At 37.7% G+C, this 23,422-nt stretch overlaps 11 protein-coding genes across 11 annotated transcripts; 6 read left to right on the top strand and 5 right to left on the bottom strand.

Moving 5' to 3' along the window:
* Window positions 1–237: 237 nt before the first annotated feature.
* On the top strand, window positions 238–1,914 carry L201_006149 (uncharacterized protein; the record flags this gene model as incomplete). Its single annotated transcript, XM_066221873.1, has 11 exons — window positions 238–281; window positions 340–364; window positions 419–441; window positions 525–547; window positions 629–700; window positions 777–1,137; window positions 1,205–1,216; window positions 1,275–1,300; window positions 1,369–1,474; window positions 1,603–1,679; window positions 1,772–1,914. The coding sequence occupies 11 exons, from the start codon at window positions 238–240 to the stop codon at window positions 1,912–1,914; spliced, it is 912 nt and encodes a 303-aa protein (XP_066077970.1).
* An 88-nt stretch (window positions 1,915–2,002) lies between these two features.
* L201_006148 (uncharacterized protein) lies at window positions 2,003–3,268 on the bottom strand (the record flags this gene model as incomplete). The annotated part of the gene is made up of 4 exons (XM_066221872.1): window positions 2,003–2,149; window positions 2,266–2,385; window positions 2,851–2,995; window positions 3,219–3,268. The coding sequence occupies 4 exons, from the start codon at window positions 3,266–3,268 to the stop codon at window positions 2,003–2,005; spliced, it is 462 nt and encodes a 153-aa protein (XP_066077969.1).
* Window positions 3,269–3,735: 467 nt separating this feature from the next.
* On the top strand, window positions 3,736–3,945 carry L201_006147 (uncharacterized protein; the record flags this gene model as incomplete). Its single annotated transcript, XM_066221871.1, has 1 exon — window positions 3,736–3,945. One exon carries the CDS (start codon window positions 3,736–3,738, stop codon window positions 3,943–3,945), a length of 210 nt encoding a protein of 69 aa, XP_066077968.1.
* An 863-nt stretch (window positions 3,946–4,808) lies between these two features.
* On the bottom strand, window positions 4,809–6,197 carry L201_006146 (uncharacterized protein; the record flags this gene model as incomplete). The annotated part of the gene is made up of 2 exons (XM_066221870.1): window positions 4,809–6,029; window positions 6,096–6,197. 2 exons carry the CDS (start codon window positions 6,195–6,197, stop codon window positions 4,809–4,811), a joined length of 1,323 nt encoding a protein of 440 aa, XP_066077967.1.
* A 1,465-nt stretch (window positions 6,198–7,662) lies between these two features.
* On the top strand, window positions 7,663–9,213 carry L201_006145 (uncharacterized protein; the record flags this gene model as incomplete). The annotated part of the gene is made up of 8 exons (XM_066221869.1): window positions 7,663–7,802; window positions 7,872–7,986; window positions 8,071–8,206; window positions 8,326–8,374; window positions 8,456–8,549; window positions 8,625–8,712; window positions 8,823–8,976; window positions 9,054–9,213. The coding sequence occupies 8 exons, from the start codon at window positions 7,663–7,665 to the stop codon at window positions 9,211–9,213; spliced, it is 936 nt and encodes a 311-aa protein (XP_066077966.1).
* Window positions 9,214–9,443: 230 nt separating this feature from the next.
* Window positions 9,444–10,538, bottom strand: L201_006144 (uncharacterized protein; the record flags this gene model as incomplete). Its single annotated transcript, XM_066221868.1, has 5 exons — window positions 9,444–9,449; window positions 9,514–9,534; window positions 9,625–9,978; window positions 10,159–10,415; window positions 10,481–10,538. 5 exons carry the CDS (start codon window positions 10,536–10,538, stop codon window positions 9,444–9,446), a joined length of 696 nt encoding a protein of 231 aa, XP_066077965.1.
* A 403-nt stretch (window positions 10,539–10,941) lies between these two features.
* Window positions 10,942–12,576, top strand: L201_006143 (uncharacterized protein; the record flags this gene model as incomplete). Its single annotated transcript, XM_066221867.1, has 8 exons — window positions 10,942–10,947; window positions 11,003–11,037; window positions 11,108–11,128; window positions 11,199–11,308; window positions 11,404–11,507; window positions 11,581–11,693; window positions 11,809–12,169; window positions 12,286–12,576. The coding sequence occupies 8 exons, from the start codon at window positions 10,942–10,944 to the stop codon at window positions 12,574–12,576; spliced, it is 1,041 nt and encodes a 346-aa protein (XP_066077964.1).
* Window positions 12,577–13,156: 580 nt separating this feature from the next.
* On the bottom strand, window positions 13,157–14,237 carry L201_006142 (uncharacterized protein; the record flags this gene model as incomplete). Its single annotated transcript, XM_066221866.1, has 3 exons — window positions 13,157–13,287; window positions 13,415–13,624; window positions 13,754–14,237. The coding sequence occupies 3 exons, from the start codon at window positions 14,235–14,237 to the stop codon at window positions 13,157–13,159; spliced, it is 825 nt and encodes a 274-aa protein (XP_066077963.1).
* Window positions 14,238–14,641: 404 nt separating this feature from the next.
* Window positions 14,642–16,232, top strand: L201_006141 (uncharacterized protein; the record flags this gene model as incomplete). Its single annotated transcript, XM_066221865.1, has 7 exons — window positions 14,642–14,797; window positions 14,884–14,894; window positions 14,991–15,133; window positions 15,196–15,335; window positions 15,404–15,547; window positions 15,635–15,678; window positions 15,800–16,232. The coding sequence occupies 7 exons, from the start codon at window positions 14,642–14,644 to the stop codon at window positions 16,230–16,232; spliced, it is 1,071 nt and encodes a 356-aa protein (XP_066077962.1).
* A 693-nt stretch (window positions 16,233–16,925) lies between these two features.
* Window positions 16,926–20,182, bottom strand: L201_006140 (uncharacterized protein; the record flags this gene model as incomplete). The annotated part of the gene is made up of 9 exons (XM_066221864.1): window positions 16,926–16,997; window positions 17,072–17,256; window positions 17,363–17,515; window positions 17,595–17,971; window positions 18,046–18,587; window positions 18,647–18,850; window positions 18,915–18,997; window positions 19,054–19,146; window positions 19,306–20,182. 9 exons carry the CDS (start codon window positions 20,180–20,182, stop codon window positions 16,926–16,928), a joined length of 2,586 nt encoding a protein of 861 aa, XP_066077961.1.
* Window positions 20,183–22,029: 1,847 nt separating this feature from the next.
* Window positions 22,030–23,419, top strand: L201_006139 (uncharacterized protein; the record flags this gene model as incomplete). The annotated part of the gene is made up of 3 exons (XM_066221863.1): window positions 22,030–22,218; window positions 22,299–22,560; window positions 22,662–23,419. The coding sequence occupies 3 exons, from the start codon at window positions 22,030–22,032 to the stop codon at window positions 23,417–23,419; spliced, it is 1,209 nt and encodes a 402-aa protein (XP_066077960.1).
* Between the last annotated feature and the right edge of the window lie 3 nt (window positions 23,420–23,422).

Below are 23,422 nucleotides of genomic sequence, written 5' to 3'. Positions count from 1 at the left end.
AACGTCTCGTAATTGTCAAATGGGAACTGGTAAAATACAGTAGCAACTGACAATTTAGTATGCGGGGCACCGAATAACCGAGCATCTCTCAGTTTCAGCAGTCATGCAATTCATCAACGGCTTATTATTCTACACTTTCAGTCATATATCCATTTCAGAACAACTGAGGATCAAGTAAAGAATCACGACTCCTGCATTCAAGCACTACTGTGAGATACCTTATGAAACATTCTCAAGATGACGGTTCTGGGTACTTTAGCAGGGATAGGTATGGCCGTAGGGTAAGTTGAATCATTCACACCTAAGTTGACTGGTTCAAAGTTGACAAGCAGTATACAGGCCACCTCTCATATATGCTGATCAAGTAAGCTACAACATCTTACTGTATATACACGGGATTTGCTAACTCTGACAATAGGCATATAGCATAGTAAAGAAGAAGTAAGTTTGTATATACCAGGTAATATTGGAAAACATTTACACGCATCAGGATGATTGACCCAGTCACCCTTGTATCGATTCAGAGATTCTTCAGGATTTTCGCACGGTATGTCAATCGAGATTAGAATCAATCTTCAGAGTTCCGAGAGACGGATGAGGCTGCGTGGCTGACATCTTAGCATTGCAGACGTTTGTGGGGTCTTACTCATAGCCAATATAATACGTGTTTTCTTTTGGCTCGGAAATAGATTTGAGACTCGTATGTAGATTTTCCATGGGCCCACTAGCAGATGTATAAGTGCAAAAGTGAAATGACTGACCTCCTGTCTATTTAGCACTACTTATTCAGTCGCTGCTTCTCATTGTGTCGCAGCTTATACTGTTAGCGATATGTCTACATTACAAACCTACTGCCACGGATTCTTCGGAAGACGCAACGAATTATGCTCCTTTATCACCTTTACCTTCTTCACCAAATCCACAAAGCCATTCAAGGGAAGATTCAGATTATCTTTCTCAGCCACCTACTGCCAATAGTAATAATAGAGGATCAGGTGGCTTAAAAGGGTTATGTGTAGGAGGTAAAAGACCTTTCGAATTTTGGCAATGGGAAGGATATGGAAGTTATTTAGAATTCTTAGCTGCTTTAATCTTGACTCTAGGAGTTCTTCAGATCATACTCGGAAGATGGATGTGGTAAGTATATTACCATCATCGCAGTATTTGATTACAGCCATCCTAAGCTGACAATATTGATATTTAGGTATATCGATGCGTGCGTTATTACTTTTCAACTTATCGACGGCTGACAGCTAACATACGTCGATTCGCAGATTGGGTTTTATAGCGCTCTCAATCGGTAAGGCTCCACAGAATGAGTATATGCCCTCCTTATGCTAATTCGATCTATATAATCTAATTTCATAGAATCTACATTACCAATACCACAATTTATAGCGAATTACAAACGTAAATCATGTTACGGATTTAGATCTTCTACTTTAGCGGGGTGGTTCTTCGGTGATGCATTCAAGTGAGTCTCAATGCCTCCTCTACATGTCGTTGTGAAACATTGTAAAAAATTTGACCACTTTTTGTGATTTTCGAATACCACATTCTGACTTCTGACTTTGATATTTCCGGTTGTGAACTCTTTTTCAGAACCGTCTACTTCTTTGTTCGGCGATCACCAATCCAATTCAAAGCTACTGCCATATTAACATTATGCTGGGATAGTGGTAAGTCAGTTTTCAACTTGTCCCCAAGCTTGATAATAACCATAAATCTCGCAATGGGACTTCAGCTAATTCAGATTTAACTTGTATTTCAGCTGTATTAGCTCAACGTGTAATGTACGGTGCCAATCCACCTCGAGAAGGTATAAACCAATATTCTTCGAACCCTATCCAGCAAGAAGAAGAAGAACGGGGTTTAAGAGCTGACGGAGAAGAAAGACAATTCTCGCTCCAGTGATACGATACGATGAGAGATAATGCTATGCATTGTTTGATCCGTTCCACTGATCTATGATCCACTACTTAAACTAAGGTTATTCCTACATTTAATGTGTACCTTCTCGTTTAGAGAAGATATTTCTCTTCTCTGCTCGTTTTTGTTGGATTTTTTCAACGGTCATGTAATCCCATTCAGCTCGTTCAGCTTCTTCAGCAACAACTTGTTCAATTAATGGTGTAAGGTATCGAACATCCTATGCGTGACAAAAATGGATGACGTATCAGCTTGTGTTCTTACATGATTGATACGAGATCGACCGTGGGCATTCGCGAAAGTCTCGCCGCAAGCTGATTTTGATCTATAACTCACTTCTTCAGGTTTGATCCATTGTTCTTTTGGTAGGTTTTTGTGAGCCATTGATTGAGTAAGACCTCTTCGCATTCGGAATACTCTGTCGTATCGTTGTTTAGCTGAGAGTCGTTTAAGAGCCTACAGGATCGTGAATTATTCGTTTAGTTAGTTATATGAGCTAACTTTCCTGTGACAATAACCCGTCCACTTCTATTCCCCCTATCTTGTTCTCGACCTGCTTTCCGATATTTCCCCATCGCCATCTGTTTATCACTCGATGACAAGTTCTACGCCATACACCAAGTTCACCACGAACTTTGTCTGGGTTGTCAATGCTATATGCACTGAATACCCATGCAATTACTCCTATGTCCTTAACTTCTACACATATTCGCCTAGAACCCCTTCAGATATCCACGAAATCTAATCCCGACACTGATATCCCCATCTGACAATCTTTTCAGGTAGATTCCAGCGAATTTTGCTATCATCTGACATCTCCTTTTTGTATTCAATAATCCAATATTTGATGTATTTGACGTATAATATACTCCTAATTACACAAATTCCCATTGAAATGTAGTATCATAGTATGAAACTCACTAATTGTACTTGGGGTGTTTCCTCTACAATCAAGTCATCATAAAGGTAACCTTTTTGTCTATAACCAGCAGCGTTCTTGTAGAAGTTTGACCATCTAGCCCAGTATTTTTGTAATCCTGGTCTTGCTCTAATGAATGGAGCGAAGCTGTTGTATTTGATGTCGGATATGGATAATGAATGGGCAATATAGTTACAGTGATAACATTCGAGTGGTAGTATGATGTTATTGAGCAGGTCGTGTATGTATGTCATGTTTATTGATATTGATGATATTGTTGTGAGTAGTTGTAAAATCGGATGATCGCGGATAATCATCAAATCAGCGTTTTCCCCTTTGCTAAACATTCTATATTTTCGACTAGACTTACGAAGGACCGAGGGGACCGTTCCCGAAGATCATTTTGGTGATGGAAGGCATGATGATCTGATGGGGTTGATGATGGTAGAAGGTGATAAGTGAACAGCTATTTGAAGTATAGTCAACAATTAATGATAGTTCAAGTCTTTGTTCAAGTTCACCTCTCAATCTCAGACGATATCATTGGCTTTTCACTACATGCAATTATAATGGTGATTTGTGATTTGATCCCGTTTTTAAACTGATTATATTATGCCACGCTCCTCGAATGGGTGTATCATTGAAGATCGGAAAATATCGGAAATATACTTTGCATCCATGGATGTGGCAATCTTGTCCTGGCTTCATAGTTGTTCATTTCAAGTATTAATAACTGCAGAAATTACTGCAAAACATCTTACTGCTATATGGATAGATGAACCGAGAAATGCGACAGGTGATCATATATGGACCAATCAAGCAAACTTGATACATCACGGAACGCCCTTCCAACAGGCATGGAGCGCAAGATCAAATACAGCCGACTTATGATTTACAAACTACTCAAGTTGGATCCTTCGATGGAAGCGCTATACGATAAAGGTGGTCCTATAATAGGTTATGAGAGGGAATTGGCTGCGTGGCTGGCTGCTGCTCAATGGGATCTTGCAGGCAGTCTCGATACAACAGAATGGCAAAATGTCTTCCTGGCTCTCAAATCACCTTTAGTGTTGGTACCCCATACTGCATTCTGCTGAAAAGCAGCTGTGCGCTCAGCTTTGTATGATCAAATACAGTCAATCTTTTCTTCTCGCGGAGCTTTGCAAAGAGTTCAGTATCTTGTTTCTCGGTATGTGACTTTACTGGTCTAGTAAGCTTATTTTTGGCCAGCAGTAATTTCTGATAAAGTTGGCATTGAACCACTTATGGCTCTATCAAATGACAAAAAACCTTGGAAGTGTCGAAGATGTATAAAGAGGTAGGTGGTATTCTGTCGATTGTAGTGATTTCAAACCTCCTCAGCTTTCGCATTGTGATTTTTATCAATAGAAGCTACCAGTTATTCGGAGTGCAGCATGGCAAGCTACTTGTCACCCTTCCATCGATAGACAAGTTTGTTGATTTTTTTTAAGTCAGCATGAAATTGTGCAACAGCGATCTCGTCTACTCTGGTGCTGTACGTGCTCATCTGTTGTAATGTCGTACCTTGTCGAAGCATGTCAGAGAAAGGAATACACCAAACAATGGCGATGCACACTGTCTCCTTTGAAAACGTATCGCGTATATCATAAGATCCACCATTTATCATCTACCAATCGCGAGTGGTTGATTCATCTGCACATGAAAGGTGGATCCAGCCCAGCTTTGCATCACAAAACACCACTATCACGTATATTAAGCAGAGATCGAGACAATAAATTATCCGTGAGTAAGGGTAAAGTGAATGAGGGTGTTTAAGGGGCTAGGTTTACTGAATCATAAGTTTACACGGGAGAGAAAGGTTTCGGAGCATGACAAGCACGAGATCTTCTAGAACTGATGTGATCAGACGTCAGCAGTTTGTCTAAGGCATCACTGCATTGCCTTTTTTCGATGTCGATATGTAGTGACTCACAACTGATTAGGTGTTCGATTTCCTAGTCGAAGTTGTTTCTACGAAGGCAATATGAGCGGGTGCGTCATTGATATCCGTATGTACGGCGGAATTGTCCACTATATTGTCGTCTGCAATGAAGTTTGAGGGAGCGGAATCACCTTCTTTTGGCGCAGGTTGAGTTGGAGTTGATGCAGGAATTGAGTTGATCTTTGTGTGTTCATCACATACCGTTGAACTGCTTACAGTAGCTCCAGGGGTAGAAGGTGTCGCCGTCTTAAAGGTAGTGGGCATTGCCGCAATATCAGTAGTACTTGATGTTGGCTGTTGTGATATAGCTGTATTGGAGAGTGACTCTGAAGAAGAAGAAGAAGTGGGTGCAGCGGCTTGTCCGGTGGTTTCTGGAGCTGGCGCAGAGGGAGCTGGGGCAGCTTCTTCTTCTTCGCAATCTTCTTCGTCGGAATCATTGGCATCGGCTGGAGAATTGGATGTTGGAGCAGCAGCTTGTTGAGTAGTAGGAGCTGGAGCTGAAGCTGGCGACTCCTCTTCATCATCTTCGCAATCCTCGTATTCTTCATACTCCTCTTCCTCGCAGTCCTCATCTTCTTCCTCTTCCTCGCAGTCATCTTCCTCCTCATCTTCTGGAGATGGCGATTCTGTAGGAGCGATAGCTGGCTCGGTAGTTCCTGAAGCAGGTCGAGGCGTCTCAGTAGGAGCAGCGGCTTCTTGGATAGTTTCGACAGGTTGATCTTTACCCTCGTCGCATTCTTCCATCTCTTCTTCTGATGCGGCAGGTGGCGAAGCGGTAGACGCGGAAGGGATTGCAGCTTCAGACGTAGAAGCAGGTGGTGGTGGAGCATCTTCAGTCGAAGTTGGGCAAGCACCTTTACAATTCTCAACTATTGAAGATTCTTCTGGTGTCAACGAAGTTGTAGGTGAGGGCGAGGGCGAAACTGTAGGTGTAGGCTGGTTAATTGAACTTGAAGTTGAAGGTAACTCACTTTCCGTGACAGTCTCAAAATGAGTTCTAGTCTTCGTGATCGGTGGGTTTGAGTTTTCAGTAGACGATGTGGGTGTAGCTGCATTTTCGGTGGTACTTTCTCCAGCAGGTTGAGGTGCTTCTGGTGTATTTCTTTCTACTAATGAGACGGTTTCAAATGGTTTACCAGGAACAAATGAATTGCTCAGTCTGATATCCATTCCTGATAGGAGAGCGACTATGTCATTATCATTGATAGCGGTTACACCCTATAAATCATATTAGCTATATTCGACAATAGGTTAGTCGGTGAGAGGAACAAATTATGTACTCACTTCTTCGGATCTAGCGTAGAAAGCTGAAAATCTACCTAGGCTGATAGCGTGAGTGACGACAAAAGTAGGAAGAGCGCATGTGAGTATAGTGTTAAGCCTCATGGCAATTGTGCGGTTGAAGATCTGTTGCGTGGAAGAATGTAAAGAGCGTAAAGAGTTGAAATCTTAGGATAGGAGAAATAGAGAATGAGCGTGTACGATGCATCACAAGAACAAGTGAGTAGAAAGGGGACGTTTCCAGGTATAAATACGAAAAGGGATTGTCAAGAAAGAGCATATTCCATCAGAACAAAGGCTAGAGAGGCTGTAAGGTATCTTTCAATTTTTGATCAAACTCAATCTTCACATTTCCTCCCGTATAGGCCATATACACACGATGAAGACGCCATGATAGCTGTTAACTCAACCTTCTCCTGCCTTTCAATCTCCCCAAATACGTTACAAAGGAATATATCCATATGTTCAGCCAGAATTTGCGGAGAGAAAGGATGAGAGTGGCTAGTAGATTGCTGAGATAATTGACAGCGAAGGGATATACTCTATCCATTCCATCCTTTGTCCAAATATCTCGACACCTATTTTCTGAAATCTAGATCATCCATATTGTTGCGCTAATATTGCTCAAAATACGTAGTCGACTAATCTATGAGTATTGCATTTGAAGTCCTGCACTGATTACGATTTGACACATACGAAAAACTCAATCTTGAAAGGTACTATCTCAACTAATGTTCATCATCCGTAGCAGCGGCCATCCTTTTGAAATAGAGGCAATCAGGGTCGCGGTTGAACGATTTCTGAGAAAAGGATGTGATACATCTTAAGGATTGTTGCGCCAGCAGTGAAAGTTGTATCGATAAGCTATGGTGTTGTAATGAGAGGTTGATATCTGCTTATATGTAATACAAAGGGAGGTACATTATTGAAGGTCTATCAAATTGCATGGCGAAGGTGTCAAGTTTCGAGTTTTGAGTAAGTTAGAGCTAAGCGGTATCCTTCTTTTGGCGGTAGAAAGGCTACAAATTAAAAGAAGTGAACGGGACGGAATCTTTATGCTTTTTGATATTTTAATGATTACTCAGTTTGGTAATAAACAGATGATATCATCAAAGAGAATTGAGAAGATCGTCGGGATATAAAAAAGATTAAAAGTTTAAATTGGTGCCTCATTAGTCACCCCATTCATCAACCAAAAACAATAACAACAGATAATAACTTGATGTAACAACCAAAAATAACTTTACAACACCCACGCGTAATCCAATTTACTACCCACATATACTCATGGCGACGGCTACACGGTTATATTATGATTGTAGCCTCCACTTGAATGACAATCTGAATCACCATAAAATCCATTCTTTCCTACAACCCACGACGCTGCTCACTGATACACACAATCCTGAACAGCACACAAAAAGCATCCTGGAAGACGTGGAGACAGTAAACCCAACTCGTTATTACCTTCTATTAATTATACTACTACTTCATGTCACTCTTAAGAACTACAACCTCGATCGTCCGACCAACGCTGACCGGACTGTATCTTCGTATATTGCCTAACAAAATGCCAATCAACATTACATTGGTCAAACATACTATCGCGTTACTGTTCTTAGTCAGTATAGCAAATATATGTCTGTTATTTGCCTTGATAGTCAAACCATTCTCAGAAAATAAATCATGGAAGTTTGCCTGCTGGACCGGGTGAGCTGATCGAGATCTTGACAAAAGAACTGCGACTTTCAGCTGACGTTATGGTATTACACATTTTAGCGACTGGTTCTGGACATATATGCAAAACCATTGGGAAAATACATTGAATGCTAAAGATGCTGTTGAAGTGACTGGAGATGAGATACCTAAAGGGGAAAGTGCTTTTGTTATCACAGTAAGTGGAGAAGAACAGTTTTTATAAGCTTACCCAACACTGGTTAAATACCCTCTATAATCTGACAAATACATTTTCGTATAGAATCATTTAGGTTATTCAGATTATTACCTATTCCAATATCAATCTTCTAGAGCTGGTATGATGGGAAGCTCAAGGTATTTTGTCAAAAAAGAAATTCTTAAAATACCTTGTTTCGGTTTAGCTTTTTGGACAATGGGTACGTATGATAATCCTCTTCCAAGGGTTAAATGCAATTGCATTAGTACCCAAAACAGACCGTTTTGTTTAGGATACTTGGAAGGTACTCTGAACTAACATATGATTTCGTTGGGATAGGCATGATCTTAGTTTCTAGAGAATGGACAAATGATCAAAGATTGATTGAGTCAGTGATTTACTGTTCATTTTTAGACAAAATGCTATAGGAAAGAATCGAAGCTTATCACTCCAAATATTTCGATTACAGGCAAGCTTTCTCAAGAGTCAAGAAGAATGCTCATCCTTGTTGGATAATTCTCTGTCCCGAAGGTACAAGACGTAATTCTTCAAAGATATTGAGGGTAGGTTTCCATCCATTGATAGCGGAAGGTTGTGAACATAATTAACATCGTTATATGTCTCTGATACACGCATAGTCCCAAGCTTTCGCAAGAACCAAGGGCAAGTCTGAATTCAAGCATGTTTTATTTCCAAGAACAAAAGGGTTTATCTCTACAGCTCAAGGTCAGTGCCATTCCTCTCCAATCCAGATCATCCAATCAGACCAGTCTATAAGCTATGTTCGTGGATCGCTCGTGGGTAAATCAGGTCATGCTAATACCCGCCTGTAATAGCTTTAAAGGATTCCCATATCAAATACATATACGACTTGACGTTACTTTATCAATCTCCTAAGCAGTACAAATGGAGAGTTCCCTCTTTATCTGATCAACTGGGTTGTAAGGATTTAGCGAAGGAAGGCTATAAATTCAAAATACACGTCAGAAGGTGGGTATCTTGCGTAAATCCCTGAGGGAAATAGTCGAAGAATGATGATACTGATTTGCTCTTGATGCTTCTCACAGGATTCCCATTGCTGATCTGCCTGAAGACGAGGAATCGTTGAAGGAATGGTGCGAAAATAAATGGAAAGAGAAGGACGATTTATTGGATAGCTGGATCAGTGAGACGGAGCTTGCCAATGGCGTCAATGGGTATATACATCAGAATGGTAAGGCTCGATAGGAATAGTCAATATACGAGCCATGCTCGGACCAGATTATGATCACAATTTTGGGTATATGTAGATAGATTTTTCCGTTATATGTTGTTTATGCAGAATGGGTATGACATGTCACAGTGTTTGATATCTTCCTGTGGGTTGATAATGCATGATACTGAATGGTCTATAATCCATATATTCCGTGATACAATTGATGGTAATATATAATACAATTTCGAGCCGGGTGTTACATCTATCTCTAGTAGTCTAAAGTCAGCTTTCTGGTATCGTCGGTGGCATTCCATCAAGTTAAGAGAGCTCACCATCATTCTCATATAAGCAAGCTATAAAAGGTAAATGAGAATCACAATTAGCTGCTTTTCATAATACATATTTTGTATTGATATTTGCTAGCATAGATAATGTGGACTTACCAATAAAGCACCTGAACCAGTAGCTACACCAACTAAATATTGTAAAATTGAAAATTTAGCTTGTTCAATTTGAGTTCTTAAACCTGCAATTTCAGATTCAATTCTTGTATCAACTTCTTTAATTTTTAATTCTTGTTGTGAAGATTCATCTCTAATTCTACCTTTTTCTAAATTTAAATCTAATCTAACACCAGCTTGTGTTCTTGTAATTTCTTCTCTTAATCTTTGTTTCAATTTTTCAACATCTGTCATCAATCTTTCATTTTCAGATTTCATTAAACTCAAATCATTCTTTTCATGTAATTGTAATTCTGATTTAAGTCTAGCAAAATCTACTTTCTCTGTATATCTTTGCTATTTATGATTGATGACACATTCGTTGTTTGTGAGGATAAACCAAATATATGGGTTATCCGTAAATAAGCGAGAAATAATGGTTGTGAGCGAACAAAGTAAGTGAAGATCAAGGGGAATCATATAGAAATAGAATGATCAGTTTTCAGAAATTCATCCGATATTTGAGTATGCACTCACCTTTTCCTGCTCTGCTTTACTAACCAATCCACTTTCCATCCCTTTTATACTTTCTTCGACGACTTCGGCTAAAACACTCATTACACCTTCAGCTTGTTTACGCGTCATTCCTTGTTTTTCCAGCTTTTCTACAAATAAATATGTATCGAAATGACTTGTTTTATCTATACGAGATGAACTGAATTGTCGAATAGGTAACCGACGAGTTCGAACGTATTTCGGGGAAAGTAATGGGATGACTATCGGTCGAGCTATTGCTATTGATTCGAATTCAAATTAGCATAATTCGACAATACAGGAGTAATATGCTATATAAGCTCACACATAGCTAATAATGCTCCTGCTCTACTAGTTGTTGGCTGCGATAGTATGGAGGTCATGATGTGATGTTATAATATGTAAGAGAGCTTGTGTCAATAAGATGAGATAAGGAATAACAAATATAATATCAAATATAAGTTATTAAAGCATTATAATCAAAGCTAAAGCATTATTATTATCTATATGATATGATGACGCTTTGTATAGACTGACACGTGGATGATGCATGGAGGGATAAAATCCAATAAAATAACCAGTGATATATTTCATTTATTCAGCTATCAAAGGTGGGCTTCACCGGTTATTTTGATTTTTGAGATTTCAGAGATTTTTGAGATTTTTGAGATTTTTTGGTATTTGACAAAATTGGTGGTGTAAAGTATCGTTGAAAAGGTTGATTTAAGTTATAAGATAACCAGAACATATCCTCCAACTCAGCGATCTAGTGTATAACAAGTCGAAATGCAGGTAAGTTGAAACCTGACAAGTTGATACGCAGAAAACAGCTCATCATTTAGCGTAGTCCGACGATATTATCTGGACAGTCATAAATCATCAGTAAGTTCAATTCAACTTGTTACTCGCCGCTGCTAGTAACGATGAGCTAACAGCAAATTGATCATGACAGATTCTGCTCTTACAAAGTCAAGTAAGCTTTATTAGGCTCTTTCGTGATCAGAAGATCAAGTAGGAAATACTGACGTATATATGTTATACAGAACATCCACACAAAATTTCTGTAGAAATGAATACAATTTAACTGGTTTCTGTACAAGGCAATCATGTCCTTTAGCGAATTCACGATATGCTACTGTGAGGGAGAAAGATGGTACGTAGTTGATATAGTTTATTGCGCCAATAATCCCAATGGCCAGGGTTTAGGACTGTATGAGCTAATGGCCATCCCGTCATAACTATCCACAGGTGTACTTTATCTATATATGAAAACAATTGAAAGAGCACATACACCGGCGAACATGTGGGAAAGGATAAAATTATCGAATAACTACGTGAAAGCTTTGGAACAGGTAAATTGGTAATCCTAGTATGATTTTACATTATACCGACGCGACAACTAATATTTGCATTGTTTACAAATAGATTGATAAAGAATTGATATATTGGCCAAATTTCATAACGCATAAATGTAAACAACGTATAACGAAAATAACCCAATATTTGATTAAGATGAGAAGATTGAGTTTGACAGCTCAGTGAGTTCCTATCTTTCGTTACTCATATACTTCATCTCTGTAATCCCAACTTGCCTTGATTCCGTATTATGTTTTACAGTATATAAAGCTAATATGAATTTACTATTATTCCTAGACCAAAGAAAGTAGGAATTAAGAAGAAACTTGAAAGAAGAGAAGCTACACGAGAAAGAAAAGCTTTAGCAGCAGCACATTTAGAAAAGAATATTGAAAAAGAATTATTAGAAAGATTACGTTCAAAAGCATATGGTGATCAACCATTAAATGTAAATGAAGATGTTTGGAAACAAGTTTTAGATTTAGATAGAAAAGGTAAAGAAAAAGAATTAGAATTAGATATGGAGGATGATGATTCTCTATTGGATTCTGATGAAGAAAGAGAAGAAGAAGAAGAATATGAAGGTGGTGAAAGAGAATATATTGAAGATACTGATGATGAATCAGTTGCTGATTTAGAAGATTATAGTGGAAGTGAAGTAAGTGATAATTCTAGCTTTTGTTATTTGATCAACCTGCTTTTAGACGATCTATTACATCCTATTCCGTAAATCCGAGTGTCTGAGCTAATAATCATAATTTATTTCTCGCCCAGTTCGACGAATTTGACTCCGAAGAAGAAGGTTCAGACGGTCAAGACTTCCCATCAGATCTTGATGTTTCCGACGAAGATGAAGATGACGAGGAAGAAGGCGACGATCAAGAACCAACAGCTAAAAGACCACCTCCACCAAGTAAACCTTCTAATGGACCTTTGGCAGGAACTAAAAGGAAATTACCACCTAAAGGTTCATCAACTAAGAAAGGTGTTAGAAGACCTAAGGTTGATGTTGAATATGAAATGGAAACTGAACCTCTTAGTAGAGAGATGTTGAAGAATTGGTAGTCTGCGATCTGAAGGGAATCTAAGACCAGGAATTGTAGACTAGACATTTAGTCAAAAGGAGAGATTTCAAGGGCGGAGTGTGGAAGAACAATCAAGAAATAAATGAATTTTGCTAGACTTTCCAAATGCCATCACTGGAAGAAGAACAATTAAACAGCTCTTGTTGAGCTGAATTTTGAAAGTGTCCTTTCTTCATTTCTGTAGAACAGATACGACTTTCCATAACGATTTATTTTCCTGTACAACATGATTCCTGTTAATTGGAGACATATCTGGGGTATAACACAAATACAACATGCATCGATTGATACCCATACTTTAAAACTCATTGCTATTATAGGATGACGAAGTGATCTCTCCGTGAGGATGTATGGGAACCTACTGGTGAATCGAAGTTGCGATTTTTGATGAATCACCACAATGATATCCTATGACATGAGTACGAGTTGTATTGTAGATATTCACAATAAAGTGAATGGTCAAACATATCCTCTAAAGTCTAGCGACCGACATTGTTGGAAATCTAATGAGTTATTCATTTAGTCTTCATAAGCTATGTTTGCTTCACTGCCTCTTGGGGTCAATCGTCATCTGAATCATCCGAATTGAGATCTAATGTGAAAACAGCATTTGGATCATATTTCCTTGTAGGTTCTTCATGTATAATTGTGGGTTGAGGTTGATCATTGGTGGTAGTTTCAAGTTTAGTTTCTGAGTAGGTATCAAAGAAAATAAAATACATAGCAATAGTCAGCATGGTATCTAGATATGTTTGATCAAAGAAAGCTTGATATGATGGAAAAACAAGTATCGCTAGAACGAATTTCTTTCAACTTACCATCAGTAAGATTACTCTTTTTACCTATACCACCCATACCTTGATTTCCACTCATTTGAAATAATAAACCCATTCTCATTAACATTTCATTTGGCCAAGGTTGATTTAATTGATTTTTATCTATATCTGACATTAAATTTGATATTGGTGCAGAAGAATATTTTGATAATATCATTGAATGTGATAATATTGTTGATACATTTATTGAATCTATCACAACCAAATAGCAAAAATATGAATGAGCATTCAAGCAAGCATCTCATCTTTTCCCTTCTTCATTTCAATAACAGATGATTGAAAAGAAGGGAGCTAATTGTTATCATTATCAATCAAACTCACTCTTTTCACTTTGTTCAATATTTGATTTCACTTTTTTACCATTTTCAACTAATTCTTCTAAATCAATTCTATCATTTTCTAAATTTTTGATCAAATTCCTTACTTTCTTTTCTAGCAATTCAACTTTTTCCTTTTTTTCAATCACCTTTTTATATTCTTCTTGATGTTTATATGTATATTTCAATAAATTTGATAGATCCACTGTGGATAATTGTAATGAATGATATATCTGTTCAACTCCACCCATACCACCTATGTTACCATTTTGAACACCGCTGCTACCTTGACTAGGTAGCCCCGTGTTATTTGTCCCACTGAGCGATGAAGAGGAAGAAGAAGAACCGAGTAAAGTAAATAATTGATTTATCAATATTGATTGAGTGGTTATATTTTGTAATAATGCTTGACGAGGTGGTATCAATGTTGAGGTCGAAGTCGAAGCCTCAGCGTTTGGAGCAGTGTTGATGGAAGGTTGATTTGCCATTGTGTTCTCCCTCGACTCAAGTATGTATCCCCAGAACAATGTGTTTGGATGGTAGATCTCGAATGGTCACAGATTATAAACGTAAGAACCAGGAAGCTAAGAAGTGAAAGAATACAAATAAAAACGAAGACAACTTTCATGCTAACTTAAAGTCAGGGTGTTGACTCGGAGCCCCTCTTAGTTGTTCGTAACATATAACTTAAGTTGATACAGCGATAATGCGATGCTCATCTGAGACGGTCTCATTATAAATATATATCTATCCTCGGCCGATGATCTGTTCATTCTTTTCTTTTACATTGAATAGATCTTCACTGGATACTGATTTCCTCAAGCCTACAATACTAGCTGATATTACTGAAGGAATTCTCACAGTGATCTAAACAAAAGACGCATCAACAAAAATGCCAAGACTTGAAATGTCACCTACGCGTAGACGGAATGAAGGTATTTTGGGCATGAACTTGCGAGATATCGATGTGAAAGCTTTGATACATCGTGCGAGAGGTATGCCTAGAGAGATGGTACACAGGTATAATAAACTGGGAAGGAAAGGGAAGGTAAGTGATATAGACATTTTATCATAACACTTTCAATAAGGTCTGATCAGCAGTGAAAAAGCTGATGCACGTTTGAAACGACATAGGCAACAATATGGTGAATACATCTCTTCGCATATGATAGCTCGACTGAATTTCGAAATTATATTATCTTCTAACGTTGATATTGAATTTCTTCTCTCTGATCAAACAGGTTCATAACATTTATGCATTTCTTAATGCTAGCTTTGGTAATTATCATAACTCCTACAAGAATCGGTTTATTCTTTAACAATTTAGGGTTGAGATTACGAGAGATGGGATGGAAAGGAGTGGTTATATGTGGTTTATTCTGCAGTAAGTAGGAATCAATTTCGTCAGATCTGACTACTTATTTAGCTGATGATCTACCTCGATAGTTTTAAGTTCACATCCACCTTTATTTGGATTTATGGGATCTTTAACTTTGATTGGATTTACATATGGTATGAAGACTGGAGCAATGATATCAATCGTTGCTTCAATGTTAGGATCGATAATCTCGTTTATATCGGTTAGAGTGAGTATTTACGACGTTGTCTCCTGACTGACAGTATATGGATGGAAAGCTGAATTACATCGATGCAGACTTTCTTCCTAAGTTATTTAGACTTTGGTAAAAATGAAAAATGGGAAGCATTTGGTAATGTAATGAGAGTAAAGGGTTTACCTTTAGTAATCATGATTAGATACTGTCCTATACCTTGGGCAATTGGTAATGGGTTATTTGCTGTAAGTGATTAAAGTATAGTTATATGAAGTTGTTGTTGTTTCTAGGAACTGATCATTGTCTTTTGTTTGATGACTACTTGGGAATAGTCAATCGATAGTGTAAAATTATGGCATTTTGCATTAGCCAATCTGTAAGTATTATCTTGACATCAAATATTCTCAAATTCATTTTCATTATAAACAGCATAAAACTACAACATATTGTCAAGTCTTTTAACACGATAAAAGCTAATCTCAATACGTTATATATAGACTTATTCAACCTAGATTAATGATTCCAGTATTTATTGGATCTAGATTAACTTCATTAACTTCGGAAAATGGACAAAAAGATCCATTACAATTTTGGTTAAATTTATTATCAATTGGTATTTCATCAAGTATATCAGTTATAACTGGTATAGTTATTTATAGATTAACTTTAGAACAAATGAGAAAATTGAAATCTAATTCATCATCAAATGATGGTGAATTAGCTGCTGAATTCGTTGAAGAAGATGCTTTATTAGGTGAATTATCTGGTGGTTCAGATGATGAAGCTGAATTATTGACTAGACCTGATAATTCAAGGTTAAAAGTAAATGATTTAGAACAAGGTATTAGAAGATCTGATAGATCAGGATCTGGTAGTAATAGGAGAAGAACAAGTGGTAGTGAAACTCCAGAAGAAAGGGAACTGATTTAAACGTTTTTAGGATGGCTGTCAAATCGATTCTGACAAAGATACATGTATATCACTTTACCCTCTATAACGTCGTGTATAACAGATACGTTCAGCTTTGATTTCATGTAAATTCTGTGAGCATGCAAAATATAGATTATTGTACTTCCCTGTTCGATCCATATCTGCAAAGCGTGAGTCCCAGACTTTGACTGCACTATACAAGATATTCTTTTGCATTTGCATTACGTCTAATTTACATCTATCACGTACAACTCCTCTATCCTTCTTTTCTTTTTTGTTTAACTAACTCAAAACGGAAATATATTTTTCACTCATAAATAAACGAATCTCCCCGAAAACGGTAAAAGAATGAATAAATATAAAAATAAAGGAAAAATGGATAATTTTGCTATTTACATTTTGGTTTAAGTCTTGAGAATGTTGATGTTATTGTTTTTATTGTCGTAATTTTTATGTGAATTGTATATGCAAGCAAGACGAAAAAATAAATAGCTTATAACCGATGCTGGATTACAATTGAGGCTGAGAAAAGGGTAGAAACAGGGGTATATATGTATGCCACAGTATCTTATAAGGACCGAAGGAAAACCTGCATTGACAGCAAAATGAGAGCTCGGTGGAAAGAGAGTTGGGAGCGATATTATTATTGTTTGATCGGATGATTCGTCGCGATATTATCGGTTGCACTGTAGTTTATCCCTTTCTAGCAGCTCGTATCATGTTGGATAGAGATGTTAACGGAGCGCAATGTTTGAAGAACTCGTGCTGTCACAGAGGCAATATATCAGCTTCGACCAATGTTACAAAATAGCTGTGATCTAGCGCAGTATCTAGCTTACCGTCAACAATTGATCTGCTGTTGGCCTAATCTCCGCATCGACAGTTAAAGTACATCTCAAGTAATCTCTAAAGTTCGTACTAAGTCTATCCCAATCTTTGACTTTAGGTGTCCCGTTGGTGGCAATGAGATAAAGAGCTCTGACTGGATTTTCATTAAGATAAGGTGGTTCACCCTCAAGCATTTCTGTAGAGAAATTGAACGCGACAGTCAGTAAATGATCGTAAATTGACCTGCCGTGACATAGTATACTTTGCTTAGAGACAGCGAATGGTCGAAGTTTTCCACTCACCAATGGCTAAGATACCCAATGACCAAATGTCGACTTTAGGTCCATACTCATTTCTCTTGACCACTTCAGGCGCCATCCAGTAAGGTGTACCGACCATAGTGGTACGTTTGGTATGTAATGGATCTGCAATTCTTGCACAGAATCCGAAATCGGCTGTAGGTTCAAATAAAGGTCAGTCATTCAGCTTTATTCCTATAGGAAGCAAGAGAAAACAATGAGAAGCATGACTTACTAAGTTTAACATCACCATTGATCGACAATAAAATATTATCACTCTTGATATCTCTATGAATCACACCTTTTGAATGTAAATGTCTTAAACCTTCACAAACTTCCCTTGAGACAGCCGCTATCTGAGCTTCGGACATGCAATGTGCAGTGACTACATCTGTTAAACTTCCACCTTCCATATATTCCATAATAACCCATAAATCACCTTTCCATAAATATGAATCTTTGAAATTTACTATATTTGGGTGTGCCGATTCTCTCATCACTAAAATTTCATTAATGATTAAATCTTGTTTTGGTTGTTTTTCCAAGTTCATTTGTTTGATAGCTACAGGTAATCCATGTCTGTCATGGCATGTATACACACCACCAGAAGCACTGTGAATAAACAAGAGTATCAGTTATCCTAATCATGAACAATGAAATGATACTGATAATATCGATAGACTTACCCTTGACCGATCTTGACCAAATTCTTATATGTCAAGTTAGGATCACCAGGTGTACAAATAGCTTGTAATTGTCTGATAACTTCTTCATTTTCCTTTTGTTTATCTCTTCTTCTTGGTGTTGCACCTCCCTGTTGTTGTCTACTTGTACCTCCTTGGGTTGGATTTCTCGATAATGCAGCACTACTTGGTCCTGATCCTGATCCTGATCCTGAAGGACCTTGATCCGGTCTGGCTCGTTGACCTTGTTGAGATTGAGATTTAGCTAAAGGTATTGAACCAGATGGAGGAGTTTTGGAGGCAGGTGCACGTGTAGTATTGGCTCGATCGAGAGGTTTTTGCTTTGGTGGATGTGTAGGTGGCGTACGCTGCGAATAAGCTCGATCAAGATGTGAAGAACTTGGTGAAGCAGAAGATGCACCTGGACCAAGACGAGCTGGTTTAGTAAGTTCCGAGGGCGGTAATCGTCCGGGTGGAGCTGGTGGTGGTCTTTCTGCTTGCATTCGTGGAGGTCCAGCTTTAGCAGGAGGAGGGGGAGCGGCACGCTACAACGTGGCCAAATTAGCGATTATCGTTCAAATTAGACGCTTCTAGCTCAACTTACTGGATTGGCAAATTGATCTACCCTAAGACTACCACCTTCTGAGCTAGGTTCTCGAGACAAAGATATACTGGTCTCCTTAGGAGGTAAGCTGGGTGAATCAGGTGTTTGGGCTGGTCCAGCATTTCTCATCTTCTGCCAGACTTCATCCTCCTGACTTTCCTGTTGAGCATCACGGTTCTTAAAATACTGGACCACAGCGAGAACCTATATCACATACGTCAATAGTGCTCTCGTCGATGCAACATGCAAATGAAAGCAAATAACTCACTTCGTTTGGATTCTCCTCTTGTTCTGCACGAGTAATACCGTTCTCATCCAAGATCTTTTGCCATTCTTGCGGCATACCAGTATCTATGAAAATGGGGCTTGTCAGTTGCTGAGTTGAAATGTCGTATGAAACAACTCACACTGTCCGGTGTTATAGTCGAAACCGACATGGGTAAGATGAATAGGATCATAAGGTGTGGAAATTACAGGTGGTTTACTTGTAGTCAGTAGATCTATGATCGTTTCGTCAGCTACATTATCATTTCCACTGCGTGAGACCTGAAAGGTAGGCAGCTCGAGCGATCAAGACGTAGAGCTCCACCTTTGCGATAGTGTTCTCTAAGGATTAGAAGGAATGATTAAGGAAAGTGTGCCAAAGAAAGGGAACTTACCACTCATAAAACCGAAAACGCTCTTCTTATCTTTACTACTTTTTCCAGTCCCACTTCTATTTCTACCTATTGTGCCTGGTTCTTTTGGTAGGTCTTTATCTTTTGGTTCACCAACTTGAAGTGGTACACCAACACCTAAACCAATTTTAGCATCTTCGAAATTTTTTTCTGAAGTCTGAGTTGAATATGGATTTCCTGGTGCAGAGATAGGTTGATGTTGTAAAGCTGGTGGTAAATGTTGCTGTTGAGTTTGAACAGCAGGAAGGAAAGTTGAATTACTTGTTATTGGACTACTTGTCATATTAGGATTTGGACTTCTTGATGATGTCGTGTCCCATCCATTACTATGATTATTTCCAGGATGTTCACCTAAAGGTAAAGTTCCTGCTCTAGTTGGTCTAGGTGGTGGTAAAACACCATTTGATGATGACATTGTCATATTGTTACCACTATAAGATGCACCAGCTGAATATCTATTTGGATTAGGTGAATTGTTTGATGATTTACTTTGTTGAAAAACTGGTCTGCTGGCGGTTGAGGAAGTGGAAGGATAATTTTGTGATTCTCTCCTTGATCCAGATCCCGATCCAGGTGGTAAAGGTGCAGCACGTGAAGGTTGTAAACTTGTTGGTGAATCAAATCCTAATGGTGTTGAAATTACAGGTGATCTATATGCTGAAGGTGCATTAGATGATGACGATGATGGTAATTGTGAATTGATTTGTTGTGGTATACGTGGTGATGATGTGTTTGAAGCTGATACCATACCTAAAGAAACATCTGTACCAGCAGAATAATGTGCACTGTTCCTTGATGGTCTATGATATTCAACCGTACGAGATACAGGAGGCTGGTGAGAATCTGAATTTGGTGTCATAGGTGTAGCTCCAGTATCTATTGTTTCATTGGTATTCGTTGGATTTATATGTGATCATTGATAAGGATATAGCCGTTCAGGGGTATAAAGTGTTGATAAAAGAGGAACAAGAAGTTAGGAGAAGAGGAAAATGATATATCATCAGCTCAGTAGCTCAGTAAGGAACAAAAGGAAGAACAAGAAAAAAAGATGTTTAAATCTGACGGATGGTAAAAGTAATCATAAAGTATAAACTTACAAGAAGCTTGGGGATGACGAATTTGCCTTTTCGGGCTAGTATTACTTCCTGACATCCTGTCAAATCTGTCTTTTCTGAAAAGCTATGCAGAAACAATCAGCAATTGGGGAAAGGATGTATTAGCAGTGGCGATATCAATGTGTTATTGTTGATGATTGATGGTCGTTATGTGTTGACTGATTGCAGGTGTAAGGAAGGATCGTCTAATTTTTTAAGTTGTATGATGTTTCAAGTGATTTACTTTGATTATTATTACCTCGTGTTTTCCTCTTGTCTTATCGGATGTACGTGTATCAAACAAGCTTGAAATGATCCACAGTGCTAGGATGAATATGTATTGATGAGTTGGTGTATATACTGGAAAGTAGAGAAAGGAAAGGTTGTTTTTGGATTAAAGAAAAACGACGTGTCAAACAAGCGGGTTTCAATTCAGAGCTAAGTTGACTTTATTGTTATCGATTTTTTTTGAATTTGATTTAATAATTCGTCGGAATATAACCTTACAGCACGCGTTTTCAAGATCTCTTATATAAATACTGAATATCTTTCGATCAAACTTTTTATCCTCTTCTTCATACATCAAGTACGCAAAGATATGATTGTTGTTGATCAGGTAATGTAAAGACTAGTTATTGAGGTTTGTTGGTATACCTTGACTGCGTTTTGACGGATCCAATTATTCCTTTATCCTCTAAAAAGGGGTTATTTCTGCTTGAGAGATAAGAATTCGGCCGGGCTGGAAAGGAATTGATCGATATTGATGGATCGAAAAGTTGGGAAGTTTTTAGTCTTTTGAGTGGGATGGATTGTATATCTGTCAAAAGATTTGCATGTATGAACAATCGCTTGCTCAAATGTGTATCGACAAAATGGGGTTTGTGCGTGCAACTGTTATGGATTGTTGTATCAAGGGGGGTTTAAAGTTGTTGCGATAAAAAAAGGTCCGAGCATGGGTTAAGGAGGTTGAACGGTGGCAGAGCGGGGTTGAATGGTACAAATCACTGGTTGTAGCCAAAAGCTAAAAAGACGCGATTAAGGTATATGGTTTCGGCGTACAATACTGTAATTACAAATTACACTTCAACAATAGCTAACCTTACCATGCTCAACATCTCATGCATCTGATGATATCCAATAGGTCGTTAATAGATGCATTGAGAGTATGTTCACTTGCCGGAGTTGTTTATCACTGTACCTGTGCACGTTGTAGCGGTTATGGCTAGTAGTAGTAGTAGTCATCACTCCTTGGATACAGCATGGAATTTTAGCGGTCTTGACCGTTTCAGCCTAATAGTCAATCACGATCAATCCAACTTTTATGGATCTGGTCCAGACTTTTCATTCTTTTACAGCTTGGACCTCTTGTTGGTAATTACGGCATTACGCGGAAGAGGGATGTGGCAGTTAGGCGGGTGATGCATTGAACGATAAAAGTGATGATGACATGACTTTTTGTTGTTGATGAGGGGCACCTGAAATTGAAACATGACATGACATGACATGTCGATGACACTTGGAAAGACAAACTGCTGTAGAAGAGAGGATGATAACTCATTTTGCACTTTCAAAGTATACATATAGAAGACATATAAATTGGTAGAACGCAAAAATGGCACCAACAGACCACACGTCTTCTTTTCAGTCCATATTCAAGGAACAATTATCGTCTATCCCGGCATCTTCCAGGTCAAAATCACCTACGAGAACTGGTATAAATGGTGGACCATCTTCAAGGAAGGGTAAAGGACGAGAGTCAGATATGAAAGAAGAGGAATTTCTGAAAGAGGCTTATCGTATAGTATGTATCATTGCCGAAACTTGGGATCATAAAAGAAGAAGAAAAATAGAAATCAACTGAATTATGGTTGAACGAAATAGCATAATCACTTAACTTCCTTATCGAAATTATTAATATCGGTTAGAAAAGCATATTTATCTACAGTTGAACCACCTCCATTATCACGTCGAGGAAATAGAGATCATCCGATTGAAAATGGGAAAGAAGAAATGGAAGAATGGAAAAAGTGGGAAAAAGTCAAATATTTAACTGATAGAGAAAGGGATGAAATTGATTTAAGAGCTAGAATGATTTTAAGAAAATGTAAAGATCGTGTAACGATTTTAGAAAATACAGAGACAGGTAAGTTTGGAATTCCTTTGTATTATTGAATGATCAAGTAAATCAAATCGTCGATTTATGCTGATACTACAATGGTTATCGTGATTTGTTAATTGTATCAGCTCGAAAATCTAAAACACCTTCTGCAATGTCGACAACTAAACAAACAGTATTATCATTTTTACCTTCTTTATTACCATCAGAATTAGCTTCTTCTTCATCATACTTTGAACCGATTATAACAGCACACAGAGCTTCTGTAATTTGGACATTGAATGATTATTTAGCAAAATTGACTGCTACCGCAAGTAATTTACAAGAAGAAAGGTTTAAAAGAAAAGAAGAACGTTCAAAATCTTTAGGTTCAAATGCTACTTTAGAAGCTACGAGAATAGAAAGATTGAAGAATAGTAGTAACCGAAAAATACCTGATGGTAATGTTGTAAATGTTGATGATCCAGTGAATTCTTCAATAGATTCATCATCACATTTATCTGGACTAGGTGGAATTGGTATACTAGTTGGAGAAAATAATAATATAGAAGATAAATTAAGTAAAGAACAAATTCAACAATTTGAAAATGAAAATAATAAATTATTAGAAAATATGTCAATTACATTATCAACAGTTTTAAATGCTGAACAAAGTTTATTAGAAATTTCAAATTTACAAAATGAATTAATTCAACATTTAAATTCACAAACTGAATCAATTGATTTATTATATCAAGATGCATACAATTCTTTGAATTCTTTAAATCAAGCAAATAATCAATTGAAAAAAGCGAAAAATAATCAAAATGATTCAAGATTGTTTTTATTAATTTTTTTAATTGGTGCAAGTTTAGCTTTATTATTTTTAGATTGGTATGCAGCGTAGAAT

Source organism: Kwoniella dendrophila, chromosome 8 (assembly GCF_036810415.1).
Source record: "Kwoniella dendrophila CBS 6074 chromosome 8, complete sequence".
In the NCBI taxonomy this organism is placed as follows: domain Eukaryota; kingdom Fungi; phylum Basidiomycota; class Tremellomycetes; order Tremellales; family Cryptococcaceae; genus Kwoniella; species Kwoniella dendrophila.
Note: the sequence above shows the minus strand (reverse complement) of the source record. Positions and strands in the feature narration are given on the sequence as shown.